General features: G+C 51.3%; 1 protein-coding gene across 4 annotated transcripts in view; it reads left to right on the top strand.

Moving 5' to 3' along the window:
• Window positions 1-24286, top strand: part of SPECC1 (sperm antigen with calponin homology and coiled-coil domains 1) — a 236919-nt gene that overhangs the window by 67965 nt on the left and 144668 nt on the right. For 3 of the 4 annotated variants that reach the window (XM_047758555.1, XM_047758551.1, XM_047758556.1), the window contains exons 2-3: window positions 1619-1784; window positions 8341-8476. In XM_047758555.1, coding sequence (XP_047614511.1) covers window positions 1638-1784; window positions 8341-8476 — 283 coding nt within the window. In that variant the 5' untranslated portion in view covers window positions 1619-1637. The remainder of the gene's footprint in view (window positions 1-1618; window positions 1785-8340; window positions 8477-24286) is intronic. The other variant, XM_047758552.1, reaches the window with a different exon arrangement.

Here is a 24286-nt window from a genome sequence, read left to right as displayed (position 1 = left end):
CTAACAAGGCCCGGAACTAATCCTGTAACGGACACCGTGACCAGGGTTCCTCAGACACACTTGCCGCCTTCAAACGGCCACGGTCACCCGTGGCCACATTCTTACGGCGGCCAGTGCGGCAGAGCTGCCGAAGGAGCTCCCGGTGGGGTCTTGGCCACCTGCCACCAGCTGATCCCTCTAAGTCGGAGCAAGACTCAGTGGCCCCGGCTGACCAAACGGCGACCTCGGAAAAGGGGTCAAAACCAGGAGGGGCCCGGCTGCGCCAGGCTCGGGGGACCACCTGTTGTGTTTCTCAGAGGAGTGAGCAGGTGCGCTGGGATGCGGTGGGGGGGCAGGCCCCCCACCATCCCTCCCTAGGGGGCACTGGATCGGCCTAACTCAGGGCCTGTGGGGGCAGCCCCTGGAATTAGCTGTCACCTGGCCGTGTGTTTTCAGGTGCATGTTCCAGCCTGTGTCTCATCTGCGGCCTCCATCTCCTGGCTCACATTCCTGGTCTGGGGGTCCTGGAAATGGGCAGATCAGGGTCAGAGTGGCAGGGCCTTCAACCCAGTCCCATCAGGCTGCTCAGGATGGACCTGCTCAGAAAGCTCAAGAGACAGCCGGCCCACCTCTCAGCAAGGCTCGCAAGACTCAGGCGGCCTTCCTGTTTTCTGGAGTGGATTTCACCCCAAGACCTTTAGCTGCCTGCTGCTCCTTTGCACAAAGGGTCTTTCACGGAATATTTGAGTTTGGGGTAACTTTGTCCTATGGTGTCAGCTCTGACCAATGACAGTCTGCTCTATTGATTTTTTTTTTTTTTGGTCTTTTTAGGGCCACACCTGCGGCATATGGAGGTTCCCAGGGTAGGAGTTGAATCAGAGCTGCAGCTGCCGGCCTCCACCACAGCCACAGCAACGTGGGATCCTTAACCCACTGAGCAGGGCCAGGGATTGAACCTGCATCCTCATGGATTCTAGTCAGGTTCATTACCTGCTGATCCACAATGGGAACTCCTTTTTATTTGGCTTTGCTCTATTAATTTTTTTTTTGTCTTTTTTGCCGATTCTTGGGCCGCCCCTGCGGCATATGGAGGTTCCCAGGCTAGGGGTCAAATCGGAGCTGTAGCCACTGGCCTACGCCAGAGCCACAGCAACGCAGGATTGGAGCCGCGTCTGCGCCCTACACCACAGCTCACGGCAACGCCGGATCCTTAACCCACCGAGCAAGGCCAGGAATCGAACCCGCAACCTCATGGTTCCTAGTTGGGTTCGTTAACCCCTGAGCTACGACGAGAACTCCGCACCTTTTTTTAATGCCACTTTTATTTATTTATTTTATTTTCGCTGCACCTGTGGCATGCACAAGTTTCCGGGCCAGGGATCGAATCCATGCCACAACAAGTGACAATGCCGAGTCGTTAATGCCGAGCCACCAGGGAGCTCCTGCACATATGCTGTTAATACTTCAAGGCTGCTGTGACGGTGGGGGCATTAGCCTGGAGCAGAGCTGGCCTCTCGGGCGCCTTGTCCCTGTCCCCGGGACAGCAGCGGTGACCGCGGTGCTTGGGGGCGCAGCTCTGGGATGTCACTCGGCAGGTTCGGGTGTGGACACATGCTCTGTCTTTTCTGCTCTTGGACAGAAGGACCCACGGGACGAGGATGAGGAGCGCAGCCAAGCCCTGGAGCCCCGTCACCAGGCCCAGCAGCCTCGGGGTGGAGCGCGCACGGCCCCTGCCCGCCGCCTCCCCCGGCATGAAGAGCTCCAAGTCGTCCACCTCGCTGGCCTTTGAGTCCCGACTCAGCAAGGTATGCCCGGGACCGCGGGCGGGCTTCGGGGCGCCCGGATGGCCAGCCAGCCGGAGGCCTCTTGAGGCGGGCAGGAGGCCTTGAGGAGGCGGGGAGCCCAGCACATCTCCTAAAGCACAGAGCAAAGCAGGGGCGGCAGGGGCCCCCAGCGGTCGAGAGGGGGAATTTGCAGGTCAACCATGTGGACTCCAGGCAGAGTTTGCCCCCCGCACTCCAGAGACGGGGTCAGGGTCACCAGAGCCTCAGGAGCCTGAAAATCCAGTGGTCGGTTCCCAGCCCCGTCCTGCTGGACGCAGGTCAGGGCCTCCTCCTCTCATGCTCCCCTCCCCCACCCGGGCAGCACCTGGGAGGCTCCACTGCTGCCCCCCATCCCCGGGGGTTCCGACGGCAGGTGGGCTGGGGCGCAGCTTCCCTCTGTCACCCAAGATGAAGCTCAGAGACGGTGTAACCTACCTACATGCCAACTTCAGAGCCGTGGGTATGATACCCTAACCAGGAAACCAAAGGAACATTGTTTCTAATTAAATAATCCGCATTTCAACCCAGGTCTGCCTGGGTGCGACTCGGCTCAGGGACCTGAGATGCTCTCGGAGCCCAATGGACGTGGCCGCTCGGGGCAGACGGATCCAGGGCTTTGGGTTCGGTGACTCAGATACCAGGAAGGCTCTGCGGAGGGAGGGGACATGGTGGTTTCAGAGGTCAGCCCTCCTGGTAAAGTTCTGAACCCAAGTGCCCTCTTCCTTGTTATTCTCAGAAAGTGAGTGTGTCTTAAAGTTGTGCAAGAAATGCACTGTTCTGGACATAAAACAAGGGGGTGCCTTAGGCTCAGACGGATGAAAAGGCGCTCCGCCTCTGCAGGTGTCACCGGAGTTTGTGACACGGTGAGATGCAGGACAGGTCTTTGTGCAAGACTGTCACTTCGCTGTGGCTCAGCGGGTGAAGAAGCTGACCAGATCCGCGAGGATCCCTGCCTGGCCCCACTCAGTGGGTTAAGGACCCGGTGCTGCCGTGAGCTGTGGTGCAGGCCGGCAGCTGCGGCTCTGATTCGACCGGGGAACCTCCACATGCCGCTGGTGCCGCCCAAAAATGGGGCCGGGGGGGGGCGACTGTCACATCCACGTAGAGCAGGAGGTCTGGGCCCTCCACCCCCGCTCCCAGGCTCGGTGACACGTAATGAAGGCCCCCCCATTTCCACACGCTCTGGAGGGACAGCACTGTCCAGCTGAGCCAGGTCCTTCGAGGTGGCAGTATCTGTCCTCGTGACCCCTCACTCCGTGTGGGGAAGACACCAACTCGCATCTCCGGCCAGCACCCCCCCCACTGCCTCTGTGACGCTGCCGCTTAGACAAGGCATCAGAAGGCACTTGGAAGGTGACATGTCCAAAACGGAATCCAGACTCCTTCCCTCCCTCCGCTGAGCTCCCCCTCCCCAGCTCTGTGGAAATAGCAGGTGTCCTGTGCGGCTCAGCCCAGAGTCGGGGGCAGCATGCTTGGCCCCACCTTCTCCTACATCGCACAGTCCACCTGCAAGATGCCATCTGCCCTAGAAATACGTCAACTCCCACCAGCTCCCAGGGGCCACCGGGGACCTGCCACCACCTTCCTGCTTTCGTCTCCATCCCCAGTGGAAGCTGAGTGGCCCTTTCAGCACTCGAGTCCTGTCACTTCTCTGCTTGGAACTGTCCAGGCTCTCCCCACTCACTCAGAATGGAGCACAGCCCCCACTCCCTGTCCCCTGCCGGGGACACAAGGCCTCTTGGCGCCACTGAGGTGGGGTGGGGTGGGGTGGGGCGGGGCGAGCCGGCCGTGGTAGCTGCCTGGAGCACCCTCCCCCATCCCCTGCTCTGCGCTTCTCCTCCTGAGTCTGTGCTCCAAGGCCCCCTGCCCCACCCGCGTCCCCACCCTGCCTCCCCCCTAGATCACTGTCCTCTCCCCACTGTAGCCTGGAAGCCTGAGAGGGCCGGGGGTCTGCCCTTTTGTCTGTGCCTCAGACTTAGGAAGCACCTGCTACCTGCAGGCGCTCAGCACGGGCTGGACGCTCCGGCTCTCCCCAGAGGGGCGTCGAGGGCGCTGGAACCGGAGGCGCAGGCTCGCGGAGGGTCAGGCAGGCTGCGTTGGGACCCTGGCTCCGCCCCTGGGATTTGTACCCTATTTGCCATGAGGAGCAAATGTGGGTAAGGCGGGCTGCACATAACTTGGTTTATTACCTGTCATCCGGGACCCGGTGTCAGTCCCATGATCGTCATTTTTGTCATCTTTGACCTACAGCGCATTTGGGAGACAGCTGTAGTACAGATTTTAAATGAATACATAGATTACCCCCATAGCAGACCCTTAGAGCTTCTGGAATACATTAAAGTATGGTCTAGGCAGTACTTAAAAAAGGGCTCTGGGGGTTCCCATTGTGGCTCAGTGGGTTAAGAACCCAACTAGCATCCATGAGGATGTGAGTTCGAGCCCTGGCCTCACTCAGTGGGTTAAGGATCCGGCGTTGCTGTGGCTGTGGTGTGGGCCTGCATCTGCAGCTCCGATTCAACCCCTAGCCTGGGAACCTCCATGTGCCGCAGGTGCGGCTGTAAAAGAAAGAGAGGGAGGGGGGAGGGAAGGAAGGAAGAGAAGCAAGCAGATAATTGGGAAGGGTCTCTGCTTGGCTGGACCCCAGTCCTCTCCTGCCCCTGCCCCGTCGCCCCCCGGGAAGCAGGGTCTCACAGTTGAGGCACGTTCTCCGCCAGTCTTGGGGCCCCTGTCCATCTGAGGGAGCGGGTGCTTCACCCTCGCCCCGGGAGGCCGGGAGCCCTTCAGAGGTGAGTTTCAAAAAGCAAAACACCTCACTAATAGGTCCCACACTGATTGATAGTATGTTGAATACACTGAGTTAAGAGAAGACGTCACTAAATTAGTTTGACCTGCTTCACTTTACATTTGAAAAAGTTCCCACTAGACAGCATAAACTTTGCCCTGTGGCTCGGGTACTATTTTCATGGACGGCGCTGCCCTAAAGCCTCTGGTTCTCAAAGTGGGCGTCTCACGGCAGCACCTGGGACTCGCTAGAAATGCAGATGCTCAGGCCCTTCCCCGGACCCTGGGAATGAGAAGCTGGGGCTGGGGACGGGGGGCGCGGGCAGCCGTCTGCACCTTACCAGGCCCTCCGAGGATTCTGCGGGACTCTTAAGGCCGAGAACCGCTGCTTCACGCGTGGCGTGTTGTACACGTTCGAAGACTGGATTATGTTCTGTGACGATTTCAGAGCGTTGAACCCCCCCGTCTTTGTGGAATGGAAGGCATTTCTTAGTTCCATTCATCTGTGAGCTGTTTAAACACCTTCCCTTGGCGGGCATTCACGGGCAGGTGCACAACAGCTTACATATCAGTGAAGCCATCTGTGAAAATCCGTAGCCAGCATTCCAAAGCCACACCGAGGCTTTCATCAGGACTGCCTCTAACAAACCAGAACTCTCAAATGTGCGGAAGTTGCCTTCGATGACCAGGAAACGAAGCCAAGAATGCAGCCGCGGACGGAGAGGGAACAAGACTTGGTAACCGAGACCACAGCTTTGTGTGTCTGACGTTGCCTCCAAAAACTAGCCACGCGTGAGCCAGGCTTCAGGGGCTTGCTTCGGAGGACAGGTAGCGTGGGTCTGGGGTCTGAGGGTCCTGCCTCCCGGGAAAGCCTCGAAACAATGAATCTTTCCCAGTTGGAGCTCCTTGTGGAAGGTTCCGGGGAAACAAAGTGCTCCCCGCCAAGTCCTTGTGTCCTTGTGTCTGGAAAGGACAGGACCGGGTCTGGTTGGGTGTGGAGGGGAGGACTCAGAGCGGGGCTTCAGAGCCAGCCTTGTGTGTAGAAGCAGCTGCTGTCATTTGCGGAGACAAACGTGGCCTCTTTTTTATTTTTTATTTTTAGTTTTTGCTTTTTAGGGCCACCCCTGCGGCATATGGAGGTTCCCAGGCTAGGGGTCTAATCAGAGCTATAGCTGTGGCCTATGCCACAGCCACAGCCACAGCAACACAGGATCCAAGCTGCGTCTGCGACCTACAGCACAGCTCAGGACAACGCCAGATCCTTAACCAGCTGAGAGAGGCCAGGGATCGAACCCGCACCCTCCTGGATCCTAGTCAGATTCATTTCAGCTGCGCGCCACAATGGGAACTCCTAAAATGTAGCGTTTTGTATATTTTGTTTCCAATTCTCACAGTAGGTGTTTGAGGTGTCTGCTGTTCCTGGCTGTGCTTGGCACACGCCCACCCCAAATGTCTCCTGGATGTTGTGGTTATTAAAAGATGAAGAGTCTGAGGCCCAGGGAAGTTAGCCACCTGCTTTAAGGCTCTTCCCTGCTCTCTGGAATCCCTGTTGCATCACCTTCCTCTTTTCCTAAAACACTCTCTTCCACTTTTGCTGTTTGTGTGGCATCTTTAGGGGCAGCCATATGGAGTATCATGTCATTGGCATATAATGACAATTTTACCTCTTCCCTTCCAATTTGGATACCTTCTATTTCTTTTTCTTGTCTGAGTGCTGTGGCTAGGACTTCCGAATCTATGCTGAATAGAGGTGGTGGGAGTAGGCATCCTTGTCTTGTTCCAGATTTTAACGGGAAGACTTCCAGCCTTTCACAGTTGCGTATTATACTAGCTGTGAGTTTATCATAAATAGCTTAAATTATGTTGCGATATCTTCTCTCTATACCCACTTTTGTAAGAGTTTTTATCATGAATGGATGTTGGTCATTCTGGGTTTTGCTTGAGTTTAACTTTTGCAGGATAACAATAACGAAAATAAGAATGATTATTAAACATGCTGTGCATCAGAAACTGTTACTCTAAGTGCATTCTATGGCCACCTCATTCAATCCGCAAAAGCTACACTCTGAGGTAGGTGCCATTGCCATCTCTGCTTTTGAGGTGAAAAAGCCAAAGCCCAGAGAGGTGAAGTGTTTCGCCCTAGGTCACACAGCTAGTAAGAGGCAGAGCCAAGATTCCAACCCAGGATTCAAAGTCTGGACGTGGAGCCCGAGTCCTTCGCCACCCACCTGCTCCGCTGCCGTGACCTGCCTTCCCTCCAGCCCTGTCCCCTGGCCCTCAGCCCTGAGGTGGGGCTGGAGCCTCCCGGCCCCCAGTGGTCCCGGCTCCGGGTGGAGTTGTGGACACGCCACCCCAGGCCGAGATCCCAGCGCGGCCTCGCCCGTGTGGTCCTGAGCGAGTGAGTTACTGTCTCGGCGCGGCCAGCGCGGGAGAGTTGCGGTTTGAATGAGAACGAACGTGGCTCATGGACCGCGCGCTCCCGCTCACGGAGGGTCTGTCTCCGCAGCGCAGACCCGCCCCGCGCTCGCTGGCTGCCGGGCTCCCTGCGCGTCGAGCCCGAAGCCGCATCTCCGCTCCTGACCTCGGGGGAACCTGGCGGGTCCCGCCCTGGGCCCACGCGCCGCCCCCATCCCGGAGCACACACAGGCGGCTGGGGCGGCCTCTCCGGGCCCGGCTCCTGCCTCTCCGGCTCCGGTTTGCGGCGCTGTTCACCGCGAGGTGCTTCGCCGCCCGGGAACCGGCCGGTCAGCCAGACCTCGGAGGCGGCCCGCCTGGCCGGCTTCCGCCCGCGCGCCGCCCGGCTCCCGGTGGGCTTTCCCGAAATGCCGGCGGGGTCCGGGCGGCGGGAGCCGCCCAGCCGCGGGCCCCCGGCAGAGAAGGGGCGGGGCCTCGGGTCTCAGCTCCGCCCCCTCCCCGCCCCCCCCCGCCCCCCCAGTACGTGCCCAAGGCCGCGCTGGGACGAGGGGACCCGCTCCCATCCTCACCCTTGCACCGTCTTCGTCCTGCGCCCCTCGTGACAGAGGGCAGAAAAGGGCCGAGGAGTCCTGCTTCTCTCCCCGGCCGAAGCCTGTTCTGGCCTCCAAAGGCGTCACGGCGCATCCTTGGCTTGGCTCGCTGGGCCGCTCAGACCATTGTATCTCTTCTCTCCTTCCTCCGGGCCTGTGTTTTCGCACTAGTTTATTTATGTTTTAAGTTGCGGCTGATTTACCGTGTCGTGTTCGTTTCTGCTGTACGGCGGAGTGACTCGGTGATACGCATTCTTTTTGAAGAGTCTTTCCCAATAGGTTTATCGTAGGATGTTGGCTGCAGTTCCCTGGAGGTTCCCAGGCTAGGGGTCCAATTGAAGCTGCAGCCGCCGGCCTACATACACCACAGCCCCAACAACGGGGGATCTGAACCACGTCTGCAGCCTACACCACCGCCACAGCAACGCCAGATCCTTAACCCACTGAGGGAGGCCAGGGATTGAACCCACATTCTCAAGGATCCTAGTCGGCTTTGTTTCTGCTGCGCCACGACGGGAACTCCCTGTACTCTTCTTTGAAACAGTGATGAGATGAAGAGTCACCCTCTGCCCAGTGAGGGCATCGCTTGGGCTGGCTCCATGCTTCCCCCCCCAACACTGTCCTGCTGCTCTCGGTGCCATCATGGGACCTCGGCTACTGGGCAGGCCGAGCCGCTCGCTGCTTTCTTGGTTCATAGTGCTCCTTCCTGCAAATGCATCTCTTCACCTTCTGTCTCTCCCTCCACCTCTCAGCTCAAGAGGGCCAGCAGCGAGGACACGCTCACCAAGCCAGGAGGTGTCGCCGCCGCTGGGGCCGTTCGGCCGAAAAAGACATCCCCGTCCGGGGCCATCTCCGAACTCACAGAGAGCCGCCTGAGGGGCAACCCAGGTAGGAGGGGCCCAGGAGGGGGGGGACCCAGGACAGAGGAGGACCCAGATCAGAAGGACCCAGGCAGGGGGTACTCAGTCTGGGGGGCCCAGGAGGTGGGGGCAGGCGAGGAGGGGCAGGTCCGAGGGCCCAGGCATTGCTTGTCCACCGGAAGCATCTGAGGGATCCCCGCACCCCTTCCTTCATCAGATGTGCATTGTGCACTTGCTCTGGGCCGGTGTCCCCCCGGGGGAGGCTGAACTCCTCCCAGTCCCTCTAGATGTCCGTCACTTTGCCCTTGTCCCATCCTTAGGGATCCAGCAGGGGCGATGCAGGTTGTGGGGCTTCTTGGTGCTGCAGGTGTCTCATGGGTGAGACAGCCCATGGGTCCTGGCAGAGGCGGGGCACGGCATCCGTCCTGGCTCCCGTGGAACCTGGGAGGGTCCTCTGGGAGGGCTGTGCAACATCACCTAGACGCCAGTGGCCGCTGGACCCATGGCCTTTCTCAGTGTTACTAGATTCTTGAGAAGCAGAAAAGATTTGTTTAAACCATTGTATTCGAGTTCAGAGTATAGGAAACTGAAAATGCCAAAGAATGTATCTAATTTTCTTTTGCAGCTCATAGATAAGAAAGCTATGTTTTCTGCGGTCGAACTCAATGCAGTTCAGTTAATAATGGTTGTGTACTCACAGTGGGCTCAGGATGCAATGTGTCACTGCAGCAGCTCGAGTTGCGGGTTTGATTCTGGCCCAGGAAGGTCCACATGCTGTGGGCATGGCCAAAAAATAAGAAGAGTAATGCACCGCTCAGTTGTCTAAGATGGGAACACAGCTGAAGTATGTCATTATTCGCTTCTATTAGGGGTTGAATGGTAGCCTACTTATGATTTTTGCACTTTTATATAAAATATCACAACCCGGATTCGCTTTCCAAAGGAACTTGTTTATTCAGTTTTCAAAAAGTTGCACCTAGGAAGAGTTTAAGGGAGCATGGTCTTGTGTTTCTATGTACTGGTTTTACTTTTTTAAAGACTGGTTTCATACTAAATACATTCACTTGGTTTTTAAAATACAGCATATGAAAGTACCACTTATTTTTATCAAGCCAGCCTAACACTGCTTCTAAAAGTTGAAGCTCCACGACAAAACTAACAGGGAGCGACCTCACTCTCCAATACTGATGCAACAATGTGAGATGAAAAATATTAACAAGTAAAATTCCGCAAGAAATTACAAGAACAGCAGTACACATCACAGCCGGGCAGATTTGTGCCATCCAAGGATGGCTTAATAGGAAGTTCCCTCATATAATATTAACAGACTCAAGAGGACAAACCTCATGGTTATCTCAATGTGTCAGAAGATGTCTTTGACAAAGTTAGTTCCCTGGTGGCCCGGTGGTTAAGGATCTGGCATTGTCGCTGCTGTGGCGTGGGTTCGATCCCTGGGCTGGGCACTTCCACGTGCTGTGGGTGTGGCCCCTCAAAAGCAAACCCTTGGTAGACTATAAGTGTGTGGGAAGTTCGTTAGTGATGGGAAATTTATGTATCTCAAGCCAAAGCCAGCATTATACTCCGTGGTGAAATCCTAAAAGTATTACATTAAAATCAAGAAGGGGAGTTCCCATCGTGGCACAGTGGTTAACGAAGCTGACTAGGAACCATGAGGTTGCGGGTTCGATCCCTGGCCTTGCTCAGAGGGTTGAGGATCCGGCATTGCTGTGAGCTGTGGTGTAGGTCACAGACATGGCTCAGATCCCACGTTGCTGTGGCTCTGGCGTAGGCCGGCAGCTACAGCTCCAATTTGACCCCTAGCCTGGGAACCTCCATATGCCCAGGGAGCTGCCCAAGAAATAGCAAAAAGACAAAAAACAAACAAACAAACAAAAAGCAAAGAATGATTTAAGGTTGTCCACATGACTGCTAGTGTGTAAAGTTTTTTGCAAGTACTGACCAAGCTCTAGGAGAGGATGCATGTTGGAACTGAGGATACGGGAAGATGAATTTACGCAGAGAATATGCTGTGTGCCTAGGAAAATGCTTAGAATTGCCCGAAAGTTGTATCGCTAGAAGAAACTTGGCATGACTTGAAAATCTATTAGATACCATAAGAGTTCAGAGTGTGACTGGTTATAGAATATAAAAAAATCAATAACTTATTAGTATCAATCAATATCACTATCTCATCAGCGATGAGTTATAAAAGATAACAACATGGGAAATTATCCCCCCAAAAAAGAAATGATCCCATTTATAAAGGAACAAAAAAGGTACGGGGTTTCCGTCGTGGCTCAGCAGAAACGAATCTGACTAGTGTCTGTGAGGACACAGGTTCGATCCCTGGCCTCCATCAGTGGGTTAGGATCCGGCGTTGCCATGAGCTGTGGCGTAGGTCACAGACTCAGCTCATATCTGGCATCGCTGTGGCTGTGGTGGAGGCCGGTGGCTGTAACTCTGATTGGACCCCTAGCCTGGGAACCTCCATATGCCGCAGGCGCGGCCCTAAAAAGAACAACAACAACAAAAAGGTAAAATACTTAGTAATAAACTTGATAAAAGCTCATATTTAAAAATAAATCTTAAAACCCTTTTGAAGGACATAAAAATATATGCATAAATAGAAGGTTACGTATGGTTCTGGGATAAGAAGTTTAAAAGTAATAAAGATTAAATTTAAGTAAGTGTAATGTGTTAAATAGAATAAAGATATTTAAATTACTCTGAATAATTTCATCCCAATTAAAGTATCAGTGGGAATTTGGGAGGAGTAAAACTGATGAAGTGATTTGCGGTTTATCTAAAACAGAGGTTCTCAATGCGGACAGCGGGGGAGACGGGGCCCAAGGTTTCGCCTCCACCCCAGTCCAAGGAACAAGTGGCAAAATCCGCGGACGGTTTGGGTGATACTGACCTCTAGTGGGTAGAGGTCAGAGATGCCGCCAAAGACCCTGCAAAGCTCAGGCCTCTCCCCAACAGCGAAGATGGATTCAGCCCCAAATGTCAAGAGGGCTGCTGTTGATAAACCCTGATCCACAGAAGAATCAATAGTCTAGAAATACCCAGAAATTTCTGAAAAACAGTGATCAAGGGGCTGACCTAAGCATCGCGGGACTGGTAAAGAAGTAGGCCATTCGGTGGAATAGTGGAGGAAGCCCGGAGTACTCCGGAGGACTTCCTGTAGGAGAAAGACGGCGTTTTAGACCAGGACAGATCATTCACTCCAAAAAAATGACTGATTGGGTCTTTTTTTTTCTTTGGTCACACCCTTGGCATGTAGAAGTTCCCGGGCCAAGGATCAAACCCACGAACCCACGCCACGGCCGCAACCCAAGCCACTGCAGTGACAATGCCGGCTCCTTAATCTGCTGAGCCACAAGGGAACTCCTGATTGTGTCTGTGGAAAAAATTAAGCTGGGTCCCTATCTCACCTCTCTCATTAGAATCATTTCCAAGTGGATTAAAGATTTAAATATTAAAAAGTGAAACCATGAAAGTACGGAGAAAATGTCAGATAATCAGCTGTGGGAGTTCCCACCCAGATGCAGTGGATTAAGCATCTGACTGCAGTGGTTCAGGTCACTGCGGAGGCGAAGGTTCAATTCCTGTCTCGGGGCAGTGGGTTAAATGATCTGAAATTGCCACAGCTGTGATCTAGGTTGCAGCTGTGGCTTGGATTCAGTCCCTGGCCCCAGAACAACTTTTTTTTTTTTGGTCTTTTTATCTCTTTAGGGCTATACCCTCAGCATATGGAGTTCCCAGGTTAGGGGTCGAATCGGAGCTGTAGCCGCTGGCCTACACCACAGCCACAGCAACTCGGGATCCGAGCCGCGTCTGCAACCTCCACCACAGCTCATGGCAACACCGGATCCTTAACCCACTGAGCGAGACCAGGGATCCAACCCGCGTTCTCATGAATGCCAGTCGAGAGTTTGTTAACCACTGATCCACGATGGGAACTCCCCAGAACTTGCATGTGCTGCGGGTGCAGTCATTAAAAAAGAGAGAGAGAGACAGAATCAGCTTGTCATCTCAGCTTTGGAGGGGCCTTTCTGGGTGGGAACAAACACAGAATCCACAGAGGAAATGGTGCAAAATCACAGAGATGTTAAACACTGCTTTGTAAAAAGAGGATTTTTTTTTTTTTTTTGCGAAACATGTCACAAAGGGCTTATTTACAAAGAGTTGGTATAAACCATAAGAAAAAGAAAAATAGCCCAAAAGAGAAACGAGTAGTTCACATAAAAAAGGAACACAGATAGTCAATAGAAAGATGCTGCCTCAGTGAGAGGTAAGGAAATATAAATCAGAGCAATAATTATGGCACACGATTTCCCCTGACACATTAGTAAAATGAAAATGAGTGATACTTGTCGGTGTTACCAAGGGCGGGAGCCAGCATGCCACGTATAGGTGATAGAAAATCTATCTTTGACGTTCCTATAATCTTTCCCCAAAGGTTCCTACTGCTTAGCACTTAGCATTACTGAAAAAGGATGCTGATGTGTATATGGACAAGCCGTTCGGTTGTGGCATTATTGTAACAGCAAAATACTGGAAATATGTTAGTATGTGACAGTCTAGGGCTGATTGCACAATGAGATTTTAGCACAGCAGAATAGTATGCAGCCATGAAAACAGACACGGTAGATTTGTATGTACCAATAGGGAAAGATTATTACTAAGTGGGCAAAATAACATGGTACATAGGAGTTCCCGTCGTGGCTCAGTGGTTAACGAATCCGATTAGGAACCATGAGGTTGCGGGTTCGATCCCTGCCCTTGCTCAGTGGGTTAAGGATCCAGTGTTGCCGTGAGCTGTGGTGTAGGTCGAAGACGCGGCTCGGATCCCAAGAGTTGCTGTGGCTGTGGCGTAGGCTGGCGGCTACAGCTCCGATTCGACCCCTAGCCTGGGAACCTCCATATGCCGCGAGTGCGGCCCTAGAAAAGACCAAAAACAAAAAACGTGGTGCATAGAGTCTGACCTCATTTAATTGTTTCAAATATATGTTAATTTTTGAGATCATAACTTTTTTTTTTCCTGGAAGGATGAGGAGAGTTACCAGAATTAAAAGTGGGGGAAGGAGACTTTTCATGTTAGATCTTTCTATACTGTTTCAAAATTTTCAAAACACATGCATACCCTGCTTTAAAAAATTAAAAACAGAAATATAAATCATAACCTTTTTTTTTTTTGCTTTAGGCAAATCCTTCCTCTTCTACTTGCATTTTGCAGTCTTTCTTTTCTTTTTTTTTTTTTTTTTGGTCTTTTCAGGGCCACACCCATGGCATATATTCCAGGGTCAAATCGGAGCTGCAGCCACTGGTCTACACCACAGCCACAGCAACATGGAATCCAAGCCACGTCTGTGACCTACACCACAGCTCACAGCAACACTGGATCCTTAACCCACTGAGCAAGGCCGGGGATCAAACCTACGTCCTCGTGGATACTGGTCAGATTCGTTTCCACTGAGCCATGACGGGAACCTCTGCAGTGTTTTTTAACCACTTGTTTTTGGATTATTTAATTGCTCCATCATAGCATGTGCTGCCTTTGTCCAGCATCCCAGAGAAAGACGTTGGTTCTACTGGTTCCCACACCCCACAGGCTTTAGCTTCCTTACCTGTCACAGTGAGGAAACGACCACAAGTCTGCCGCACAGTGAAGTTATCCCAAGGGTCTTTGAACGTTTTATGAACTGTGACGGGCCCCTGGAATGTAAAAAGCAGTTTTTTAAGTGGAAGTATCGCTGGTTTACACTGCTGTGTTCCTTTCCGCTGTGTAGCAAAATGATTCAGTCACACACACACACACACACGTTCCTTCCATTACGCTTTATCACGGGCTGTTGACCGTAGCTCCCGATGCTCTCCAGTAGGACCTTGTTTATCCATCCTCTGCCTAACAGTTCGCATCTGCTAAACCCCAAACTCCCACCCCCTGCCCCTTGGCAAGCACAAGGCTCTTTCTTCTCTAGGCTATGAGTCTGTTTCTGTGGAGTTCTTCGGTGCCATATTTTATAGTCCACATACAAGTATTTGTATATATATATCAATACAGTATTTGTCTTTCTCTGTCTGACTTAATTCGCTTAGTATGATCATCTCTAGGTCCATCCATGTTGCTGCAAATGGCATTACTTTGTTCTTTTTAGGGCGGAACCGTATTCCACTGTATATATGTACATCTTCTTTATCCATTCAGTGAGGTGCAGTTTTATTCCTAAGGTTATCATTCAAATTCAGTTCGCTGTCTACTTGATTATAAAGAAATGATATCCTTTGACTTAATTGAGCTGAGTTAGAAAATTACAACTGGCTCTGGAGCTTTCATTTATTTTTATTATTTTTTTTAATTTTTAGGGCTGTACCTGCAGCATACGGAGGTTCCCAGGCTGGAGGTTGAATCAGAGCTGCAGCTGCCGGCCTACGCCACAGGCACAGCAACGTGGGATCCAAGCTGTGTTTTCAACCTACTCCACAGCTCACGGCACCGCCAGAGCCTTAACTGCCTGAGCGAGGTCAGGGATCGAACCTGCATCCTCATGGATACTAGTTGGATGTGTTTCTGCTGCACCACAACGGGGACTCCTGGTACTTTTATTTTTAAATACGAGTGGTCCTCAACATTTTGCGTATCGGCTTTTGGACTGCTGGCACTTTTACACATTGTCACGTATCCTCAAACTGCGTTTGTTGTAAATTCGGACCCGTCCGTGGGCTGATGAGCCCACCATCCGGAGCAGCGGCCGGAGTGGCGATGCTGCAGTTGTGCAGTGGGGCCAGGTGGTCATGTGGGTATCAGGTCACATTCTGTCTCCGTTTTACATGCACGAAACCCAGGGAATGAGGGCGCTGGGACAAGTCACAAAGGCAGTTTTTAAATCTCAGTACCGCTGAGACAAAGAGGGAGGTGATACAGTGTGTTAGAAACAGCGCCCCCATTGGGTGCTCCCTGGACTCACGGCCTTTCTCTATAGACTCAGCTATAAAGAAAAAATAAAACTAAAGAAAATAAGGAAAATGCTAGCAGCATGACCTTGATTTCCTCGTAAAGAAAAGAGGTCATTATACATTATACGTAGACTCTGAGGGGACGGAATTCTTTCTGTGGCCTTCGAGTCTTAGTTCTTGATCTTTCGGCTTTGGGACACATTTTTCGGTAATGCATGGTGTGGGGCAATCTGTTTTCTTTCCAGTGTATTCATTTGGGAAGGGATCTCGTCACGCAGTTGTCATACAGAGGAATAAGTCAGTGGTTCTAAACGCCCCATAGCTGAACCTGCGATCGGCCTGTAGGGCCCTTTTCCGGGGCATCCATCTGTCCTCACGGAGGAGCCCTCAAACCTGGTAACAGGAGGCGATGCTCCCTCTAGGTAAGACCCGTTGCGTGGCTGCTGACGCTCGCGTGTGGTGCTACCCGCCCTCTGACACAGGTGGGGAGAAGCGCCTGAAGGGGGCTGGGCCATTCCAGGTCAGGTGTCCTGGCCGAGCACCCCCGGGGACCCTGCCACCGTCTGCAGTAACAGGAGCGCAGGGGCAGCAGGGTCTGGACCGGGGCACGTGGTCAGCCCTACCGCGTGTCCCGCTCTCCCTTTGATGCTGGCCTCACACCCTCAGCACAGCCTCCGGGAGGACGCGGTGTCTCATCCACATCAGGACGTGCCAGAGAGGGCAGACCAGTGTGGCCGTGTCAGCCATGCCCGCCGCCCTTGCACACTGAGCATCGCTCCTCTTAACGGGTTTTTCAGTCAATATGAGAGCATCTGAGCGCAGCCCAGGCACCTTCTTCCTTGGCTCGCCGTGGTGCCGGAGGGTGGTACCTCGTCTTGGCCCAAGGGCCTGGCCCTCGTGCTAGGCAGCTGTCCTCTCGGCCCCCGAAGCTGCAAAGGGGTCCCGCCGCTAGATGGCAGCCTCGGCCGGAGCGCTGCGCCGGGAGCCCGGCCCCGACCCGCGACCCTCCCCGCGTGCGGTCCCGGCGCGCGCACGGTTTTGCGTCCTGCTGTGTGCCCAGCACTGTCCCAGGCAACAGGGGGACGGAGCGAGCAGGACGAAGATCCCCGCGTCGGCGCAGACGTGGAAGAAGCTGCGGCTGCGGGAGGAGGGGAGCAGCCGTGGGGGAGGGGCATGGGCGGGGGGCGGGGGGCGACTGAGCCGCGGAGGGAGTCGGCCTCAGCTCGCTGTGGAAGGATGGAGGGGCAGACCGCCTCGGAGGCCGGGAAAGGTGCTGAGAAAGAGGCTCTTTTAGTTCCACCCCACGTAAGCACATTCTCTTTCTGCCGCCATCATCCACGGACCGGGAACGGGCTGTAACTTCAGGCGGTGTCGGGGGGAGACCCCGGGGTGAGGAGGTCTTGAACTTGGCACGTGGACTACAAGGTCCTGGACGGTGAGAGGTACCTGGTGTTTCCTGGCCCTGCGGGACCCAGCGGCGCGTGGTCGTCGGGGCCTGGCGCTTCCCTGGGGCGTCCCCGGGCCCGAGCGGTGGGTGCTCCCCCCCAGGAATAGGGGCGATTTTCCAGAGTCTTCCCAACCAGAAGAGTGGCTGCCTCGCCAGTTCTGGGCCTTTCCCTGAAGTCCGCTTATTTTCCCTCCCTCCTCCGTCCTCTCCTCCCCCCAACTCCGCCTCCTTCCATTCGCTGAGTTTATGCCCGGGCTTATATCTTTATTGCTTTGCGGGTGGGATGCCTTAGTCATTGTATTCTCTTTCTTTCCCCTTTTGTAAATTTGGAATTCTTCCGAACTTGCATGTCACCCTCCCTTAATCTCTCTGTCCTTCCAATTTTAGAACATGTGCGGCTGAAGCCAGCACTCATTGTATTTTTTTTAATGAGGTATTTAAAAATACTGGATTTGTGACTGACTCCTTCCCTTACTGGTACTAGTGGTTTGCAGTTGGTTCTCACGTGTTTCCCCGAGGGGAGGATTATATCAGCTGCTGCTAACAATGCCTTTTGTCCCCTCTGTCCCCACAGCTGCCTTTTCTTTCTGATTCCTGCTGGAGTGTGTGAGCTGTGGTGTCCTCATTCTCATTTCACTGTGATTGCTTTCGGCGCGTCCCCATTAAATCAGATGCAGAAATTTGGCTTGAGATGCAGTTTCGTGTGTTCAGTTCTTCTCATCCTTTTTTGCCCAGAGTTATTAGCATTGGGTGGTGGCTTTATTACAGGGCCTCAAGGCGTTCCCTTATTACTTTAATTATTGCTTTTCTTTTCACCCTGGAGTCGCCTTCGGGAAATTCAAGTATGTGTATATTTGGTCTCCTGAGTATGTCTTCCACAACACGTATTTTTTTTTTCATTCTTTTGATTACTTTCATAGCTCCTCTGATTTTTGAAAGTTTATCATCTAATATGCTTTCTGTACTTCAATGATGTGTCTTTAATCTTTAGTCTAACTCCTCTCATCTCAAATTGCTGCTTCTTTACGACTTCTGGCTCTAGCCTCATAGCTGCAAAAGCTCCTTGAATTTTTTTTTAAGTTTTTTTTTTTTCTTGTCTTTTTAGGGCTGCACCCACGGTATATGGAGGTTCCCAGGCTAGGGGTTGAATCAGAGCTACAGCTGCCGACCTAAACCACAGCTACAGCAATGTTGGATCCGAGCCGCGTCTGTGAGCTACACCACAGTTCATGGCAGCGCCGGATCCTTAAGCCACTGAGTGAGGCCGGGGATGGAACCTGCGTCCTCGTGGATACCATTCCGGTTCGTTAACCACTGAGCCACGATGGGAACTCCAGCTCCTTGAATTTCAATGAGGATGCAAATTAGAGATTTTCTAAAATTTCCTCTTTCTTCCAGTAACAGTTTCATAGGTGCATATTTATCTGGATTCCTCAGATGGCTCCCCCCCCCCTTTTTTTTGTCTTTTTGCCATTTCTTGGGCCGCTCTCGCGGCACATGGAGGTTCCCAGGCTAGGGGTCGAATCGGAGCTGTAGCCACCAGCCTACGCCAGAGCCACAGCAACGTGGGACCCGAGCCGCATCTGCGACCCACACCACAGCTCATGGCAACGCCGGATCCTTAACCCACTGAGCAAGGGCAGGGATCGAACCCGCAACCTCAAGGTTCCCAGTCGGATTCGTTAACCACTGCACCACGATGGGAACTCCCAGATGGCTCCCCTTTGATGAAGTGCCACAACTTTCCATACAGATGTGGTGATTTTCCAGACTCTTCCACCTTCACAAAGGGAAGTCTGTCCTATTACATCCTGGGGCAGTGTCCCAGCTGGTGACCTTCTGTCCTGCTGGGACTCGGTGAGCTTCTCAACAATGCAAAGTGCTGTCGCCCCTTGATTCACCTGTTACCTGCATCTCTAGGAAATTCAGCGTGTAACCGTGCAGAAACTCTCCTTGCGTTCCTGTGTAAGACAGAGTTAGATTCTGGACGCATCACAATCGTTCTTTTGCTTTCGGAATATGCTGGGTGTCCTGGTAAAGGCACGTGAGCTGCAGAAAACAGGCGTGCCCCTGGCCTTTGCAAGGCCTGGGCCAAGGAGGCGAAATCAGGGCCCACAGTTTATGGGGGATGTTCTGAGCAGTAATTAACTATTCTAGGAAAGAATATGAAGCACCAGGGATTTCAGATGATCCATTAGGTTGTGGATTTGCTAAAAATAATTTTCTGGCTCATTTGCATTGTTTTTATCAGTAAGGAGTGGATTTTTCCTGGCAGATTTTATTCTTTTTCTTTTTTCTGCTCAGCTTACCGCCACCCCGAGTTCATGTTAGTATTTTGTAATTTCTACCACTTCATAATTCTTAATGATTCCTTAAAAGATTTTTTAAAATGTAATGGTATTCGGAGTGTATAGTTTTATATCAGTTTTCATCAGAACACAAGTTCAAGTCGATATGAAAGTGGAACATGTATTTCACATGTTTTTTAATTGCCTTTAGTTTTGCACTAACTATGGATTCACATGCAGCAGTAAGAAATAACAGAGAAAGCCCCCTCGCCTGGGAACCTCCATATGCCACAGGTACGGCCCTAAAAAGACGAAAGAAAGAAAGAAAAATAATAAAGATTCCCTTGTACCCTTTACCACTTTCCCTGAGTGGTACCATCTTGGGAAACAATAGTACCATGTCACAGCCCGGAAGTTCCCGTCGTGGCACAGCGGAAACGCATCCGACTAGGAACCATGAGGTTGCGGGTTCCATCCCTGGCCTCCCTCGGTGGGTTAGGATCTGGCGTGGCTGTGGCTGTGCTGTAGGCCAGCGGCTACAGCTCCGAATAGACCCCTAGCCTGGGAACCTCCATGCGCCAAGAGTGTGGCCCTGAAAAGACAAAAAAAAGAGTCGTGTCACAGCCCTGTCTTGCCATTGACCGAGTGTGGCCGTAGAGGTTCCCATCACCACGAGGGCCCCCCCCAGAGCCACCCTCACCTCCCTCCATCCTCCGGCTCCTCGACCCTGGCAGCCGCGAGTCCGTCTTCCATTTCCACAGGTTCGCTATTTCAGGAATGTCACACGCACGGAAGCACGCAGTACCCAAGCCTTAGGGCCCGGCCCTTTCACGCATCACCACCCTCTGGACACTCCTGCAGGGTGTTGTGTGTATCACATGTTGGCTCCTTTTTTGTTTCTTCTCGGTGTTTTACGGGGTGTAGGTACCCGTGTGCTCACGCACGCGTCTGGGTCGTCTCCCGTGCTTTGCCATCCTGAACAAAGCTGGTGGGAACACTCACGTACGGGCTTTATGGTAATGTTTTGTGGACGCGTTTTTCTGGGATGGATGCCCAGGGGTGCCATCGCCACGTGTGTGGTTTCGGAAGACACCGCTAACGCGTGTTCTCAGAGTGGCTGCAGAGCGGCGGGGACACATCCCCGCCGACGAGTGTGCGGGTGAGGGATCCACTTTCTCTACGTCCTTGCCGGCGTGGGGTGTGTCACTTTGTTGTCTTAGCTGCTGCGACAGGTGTGTGGCGCTATTTCACGGTATTTTAGTTTGCGTTTCCCTGACGGGTGATGATGCGGAACCGCCTTTATGTTGTGCCATTGGTGTATCTTCTTCAGTGAAATGTTCGTTCGTGTCATTCACTCGTTTTCTGATTGCAGGGGTTCTGGGGGGGTTTTGGGGTGACCGTTGCGTTCCGTGACTTCTTTATATATTCCAGAGGGTGTAGCTCTTCGTTGGCACTGCGTTTGGCAAGTATTTTCTTCCAGGCTCTCCTTTGTCTTTTCACGCTTGTGACAGAGTCGTTCACAGAGCAGAAGTCCTTGATTTTGATGCAATTCGGCTGATCGATGTTTCCTTTTATGGATCTTGCTTTTGGTGTTAACTCTGAGAACTTCTTTGACTCGCCCAGAAGAGATTCTCCTGTTTCTTCGAAAGGTGTTGGAGTCTTACGTTTTGCATTTAGGCACCTGATCCATTTCAGTTAAATTTTCTCCGCCTTGTGAGACGGAGCCTGGGTCTGACGGTTTCCCGGATGTCCAGTTGTTCCAGCACCGCCTGATGGAAAGACGGCCTTCTTGCACTGAATTGCTCTTCCACCTTGGTCTAAAATCACGTGGGCGTGTTCGTGAGGGTTTCTTTCTGGGTTCTCTGTTCTGCGCGTGTCTCCCTCTGTCAGTACCTCTCAGTCCTGCGGCTCGTGGCTCCAGTCCTGAAATCGGGGAGACTGACGCTTTGACTTTAGCCTTCTTTTCCGAAGATGTTTTGTCTAGGCTTGTTCCTCTGACTTTCCGTATAAATTTTAGAATCATCTCATCCACCTACACACAAAAGTCTTCTGGGAATTTACTTCCTCTTTACGAGGGGAAGTCTTCCGATACACAAACATTAATGAGTTCTTCTTTGATTTCTTTGGTCAGCATTTTGTGGGTTTTAGCATACAGATCCTGTACCTATTTTGCTAAATTTACACCTATATCTTTTTTTTTTTAAACAATCATAGGAAGTTCCCCTGGGGTACAGTGGGTTAAGGGTCTGGCACTGCCACTGCTGTGGTGCAGATCGCAGCTGCATCGTGGGTTTGATCCCTCGGTCTGGAACTTCCACATGACGAGGGTGCAGCCGAAAACAAACAAACAAAAAGTAATCATAAGGAGTTCCTGTCATGGCGCAGTGGAAACGAATCTGACTGGGAACCATGAGGTTGCGGGTTCAATCCCTGGCCTCGCTCAGTGGGTTAAGGATCCGGCGTTGCCATGAGCTGTAGTGTAGGTCGCAGATGCAGCTCACATCTGTCATTGCTGTGGCTCTGGCGTAGGCTGGCAGCAACAGCTCGGATTAGACCCCTAGCCTGGGAATCTCCACATGCTGTGGGTGTGGCCCTCAAAAAAAGACAAAAGACCCCCCCCCAAAAAAAGTAATTTTAAATTTTAGGTTAGTGTATTTTTTATTATTATCTTTAGGGCCGCACCCATGACATACGGAATTTCCCAGGCTAGGGCTTGAATCGGAGCTGCAGCTGCCGGCCTATACCACAGCCACAGCAATGTCAGATCCGAGCCAAATCGACCTACACTACAGCTCTCAGCAACACCAGATCCTTGACCCACTGAACAAGGCCAGGGATAGGACCTGTGTCCTCATGGATACTGGTCTGATTCATTACTGCCAAGCCAGGATGGGAGTTCCAGGTTACTGTATTTTTAATTTTGGTGTTCATTGTTAGAGTATTGAAGGGCAGTTCATTTTCATATATTATTTTGTATGTTGAAAACTTGCTAAACTCACTTAGTTCTAGGAGATTTTTTTTTCCTTTAGATTCCTTGGGATTTTCTGTGTAGACAATCATGTCATCTACTAGGAGGGACGGTTTTAACTCTTCATTTCTGATCTGTACGCCTTTCTTTCCTTTTCTTGCCTTATTGCATTGTCTAGAAATTCCAATGCTATGTTGAATAAAAGTGTGAGAGTGGACAAACTTGCCTTGTCCACAGCCCTAGGAGGAAAGCATTCAGTCTTTTATAATGTTAGCTGTTGGGTTTTTGTACATGCAGTTTATCAAGTTGAGGAATTTCCCCTGTATCCTCATTTTTCTAGTATTTTTTTTTTTCTGAAGAATTCCTCTCTATTCCAGGTTTGTTTTTGGTTTTGTCTGTTTGTGTCTTTATTTTTTTTGGTCTTTTTCGGGCTGCATGAACAGGAATTGCAGTCTCTCAGATGCTTCTTCTGCATTGGTGGATGTGACCAGGGACTTTTTCTTTTTTCGCCTGTTCATGGAGTGGACTACGGTGATTGATTTGTTACATACTGAACTTGTCTTTCTTCCCTTAAATCCCACTTGGTCATGGTGTATAATTATTTTTACATATTGTTGAATTCTGTTTGCCAATCTTTTATTAAGGATTTTTGCATTGATACTCACCAGGGGCTCTATTTGTCTCTTTTGTACTATCTTTGGCTGGTTGTAGAATCAGAATAATACTACTTCGTAACGTGAATTGGGACGTGTTTCTCAAGTCTTCTTAAATTCTGGAAGAAATTGTGTAAAGTTGTTAATTCTTCATTAAACATTTGGTAGAATTCTCCAGTGAAATCTGCAGATTTTTTTTTCAGAGGTGGGGAGAGTTGTAAATTACAGAGTCAGAGTTCTTTAAGAGTCATAGGACTATTCAAATAACCTATTTCATATTTTGGGCGAGTAGTGTTTTCTAAGCAATTGGCCCATTTCTTCTGTTGCACATTTATGTGTGTAGAGTTATTTTATCCTCAGTCTGCAGGGCCTGTAGAGAAACACTGCTTTGTTCCATATTGATAATCTGTATTTTCTCTTTTTTTTCCTTTGTCAGTCTTGCTAGAGATTTGTCTATTTTATTGATCTTTGTTTTATTAATTTTTCTGTTTTCTGTTTTCAATGTCATTATTTTTTCTTATCTTTATTATTTCCTTTAACTGTAAAATGAAGCAAACGCTACCCATTTCATAGCGTGATAAGAATTAAGTGAAGTGACTTGTATAATAAGAATGAAGACAGAACCTGAAATGTAGATACTTTTATAAAATGTGACCCCCCTGCCTCCCTTTCTCCCCCTCGGCAACCACAAGTCTGTTCTCTATGTCTGTGAGTCTGTTTCTGTTCTGTAGACAGTTTCATTTGTGCCATATGTTAGACTCTATCTATAAGTGACATCACACGCCATTTGTCTTTCTCTGTCTTACTTCACTTTGTGTGATAATTTCTAGGTCCATCCATGTTGCCGAAAATGGCATTATTTCATTCTTTTTTTATAGCTGAATAGTATTCCATTGCAGAGATGTCGACATCTGCTTAATCCTCTCCTCTGTCAGTGGACATTTAGGTTGCTTCCATGTATGGCTGTTGTAAATAGTGCTGCAGTGAGCATTGGGTGCATGTATCTTTTTGAATTATGCTTTGGTCTGGATACATGCCCAGGAGTGGAACTGCCGGATTATCTGGTGGCTCTCTTTTTAGTTTTTTGAGGAGCCTCCATGCTGTTTTCCATAGTGGCGGCCCCAGCTTACACTCCCAACAACAGTGCAGGAGGGTTCCCTTTTCTCTGCACCCAGCATGGGTCGTTTGTAGGCTGGCCCTTCCGGTGGTGGACCCGGGACCCCAGAGCTCCTGCGGTTTCCGTCTCTCTGGCACCCGTCCATCTCTCTGAGTGGTTATGATAACCACCAGGGGGCTGTCCCTGTTCTTTTACAGCTGCTTCAGGCGGTGTTAAAATTCAAGTCTAGCTGATTTACACTGTTGTGTTAGTTCCAGGTGTAGAGCAAAATGATCCAGTCACGCATATGTTCATGTTCTTTTTCACATTCCTTTCCCGGGATACTGAGCACGGTTCCTTGGGCTCTGGGGTAGGACCGCGTTGTTTATCCATTGTATGTGTAGTAGTTTTTGCATCCGCTAAACC

The sequence above is a fragment of the Phacochoerus africanus genome, chromosome 14, assembly GCF_016906955.1.
Source record: "Phacochoerus africanus isolate WHEZ1 chromosome 14, ROS_Pafr_v1, whole genome shotgun sequence".
NCBI lineage: Eukaryota > Metazoa > Chordata > Mammalia > Artiodactyla > Suidae > Phacochoerus > Phacochoerus africanus.
The sequence above is the reverse complement of the archived record's forward strand: the minus strand, read 5'-3'. Positions and strand labels throughout refer to the sequence as shown.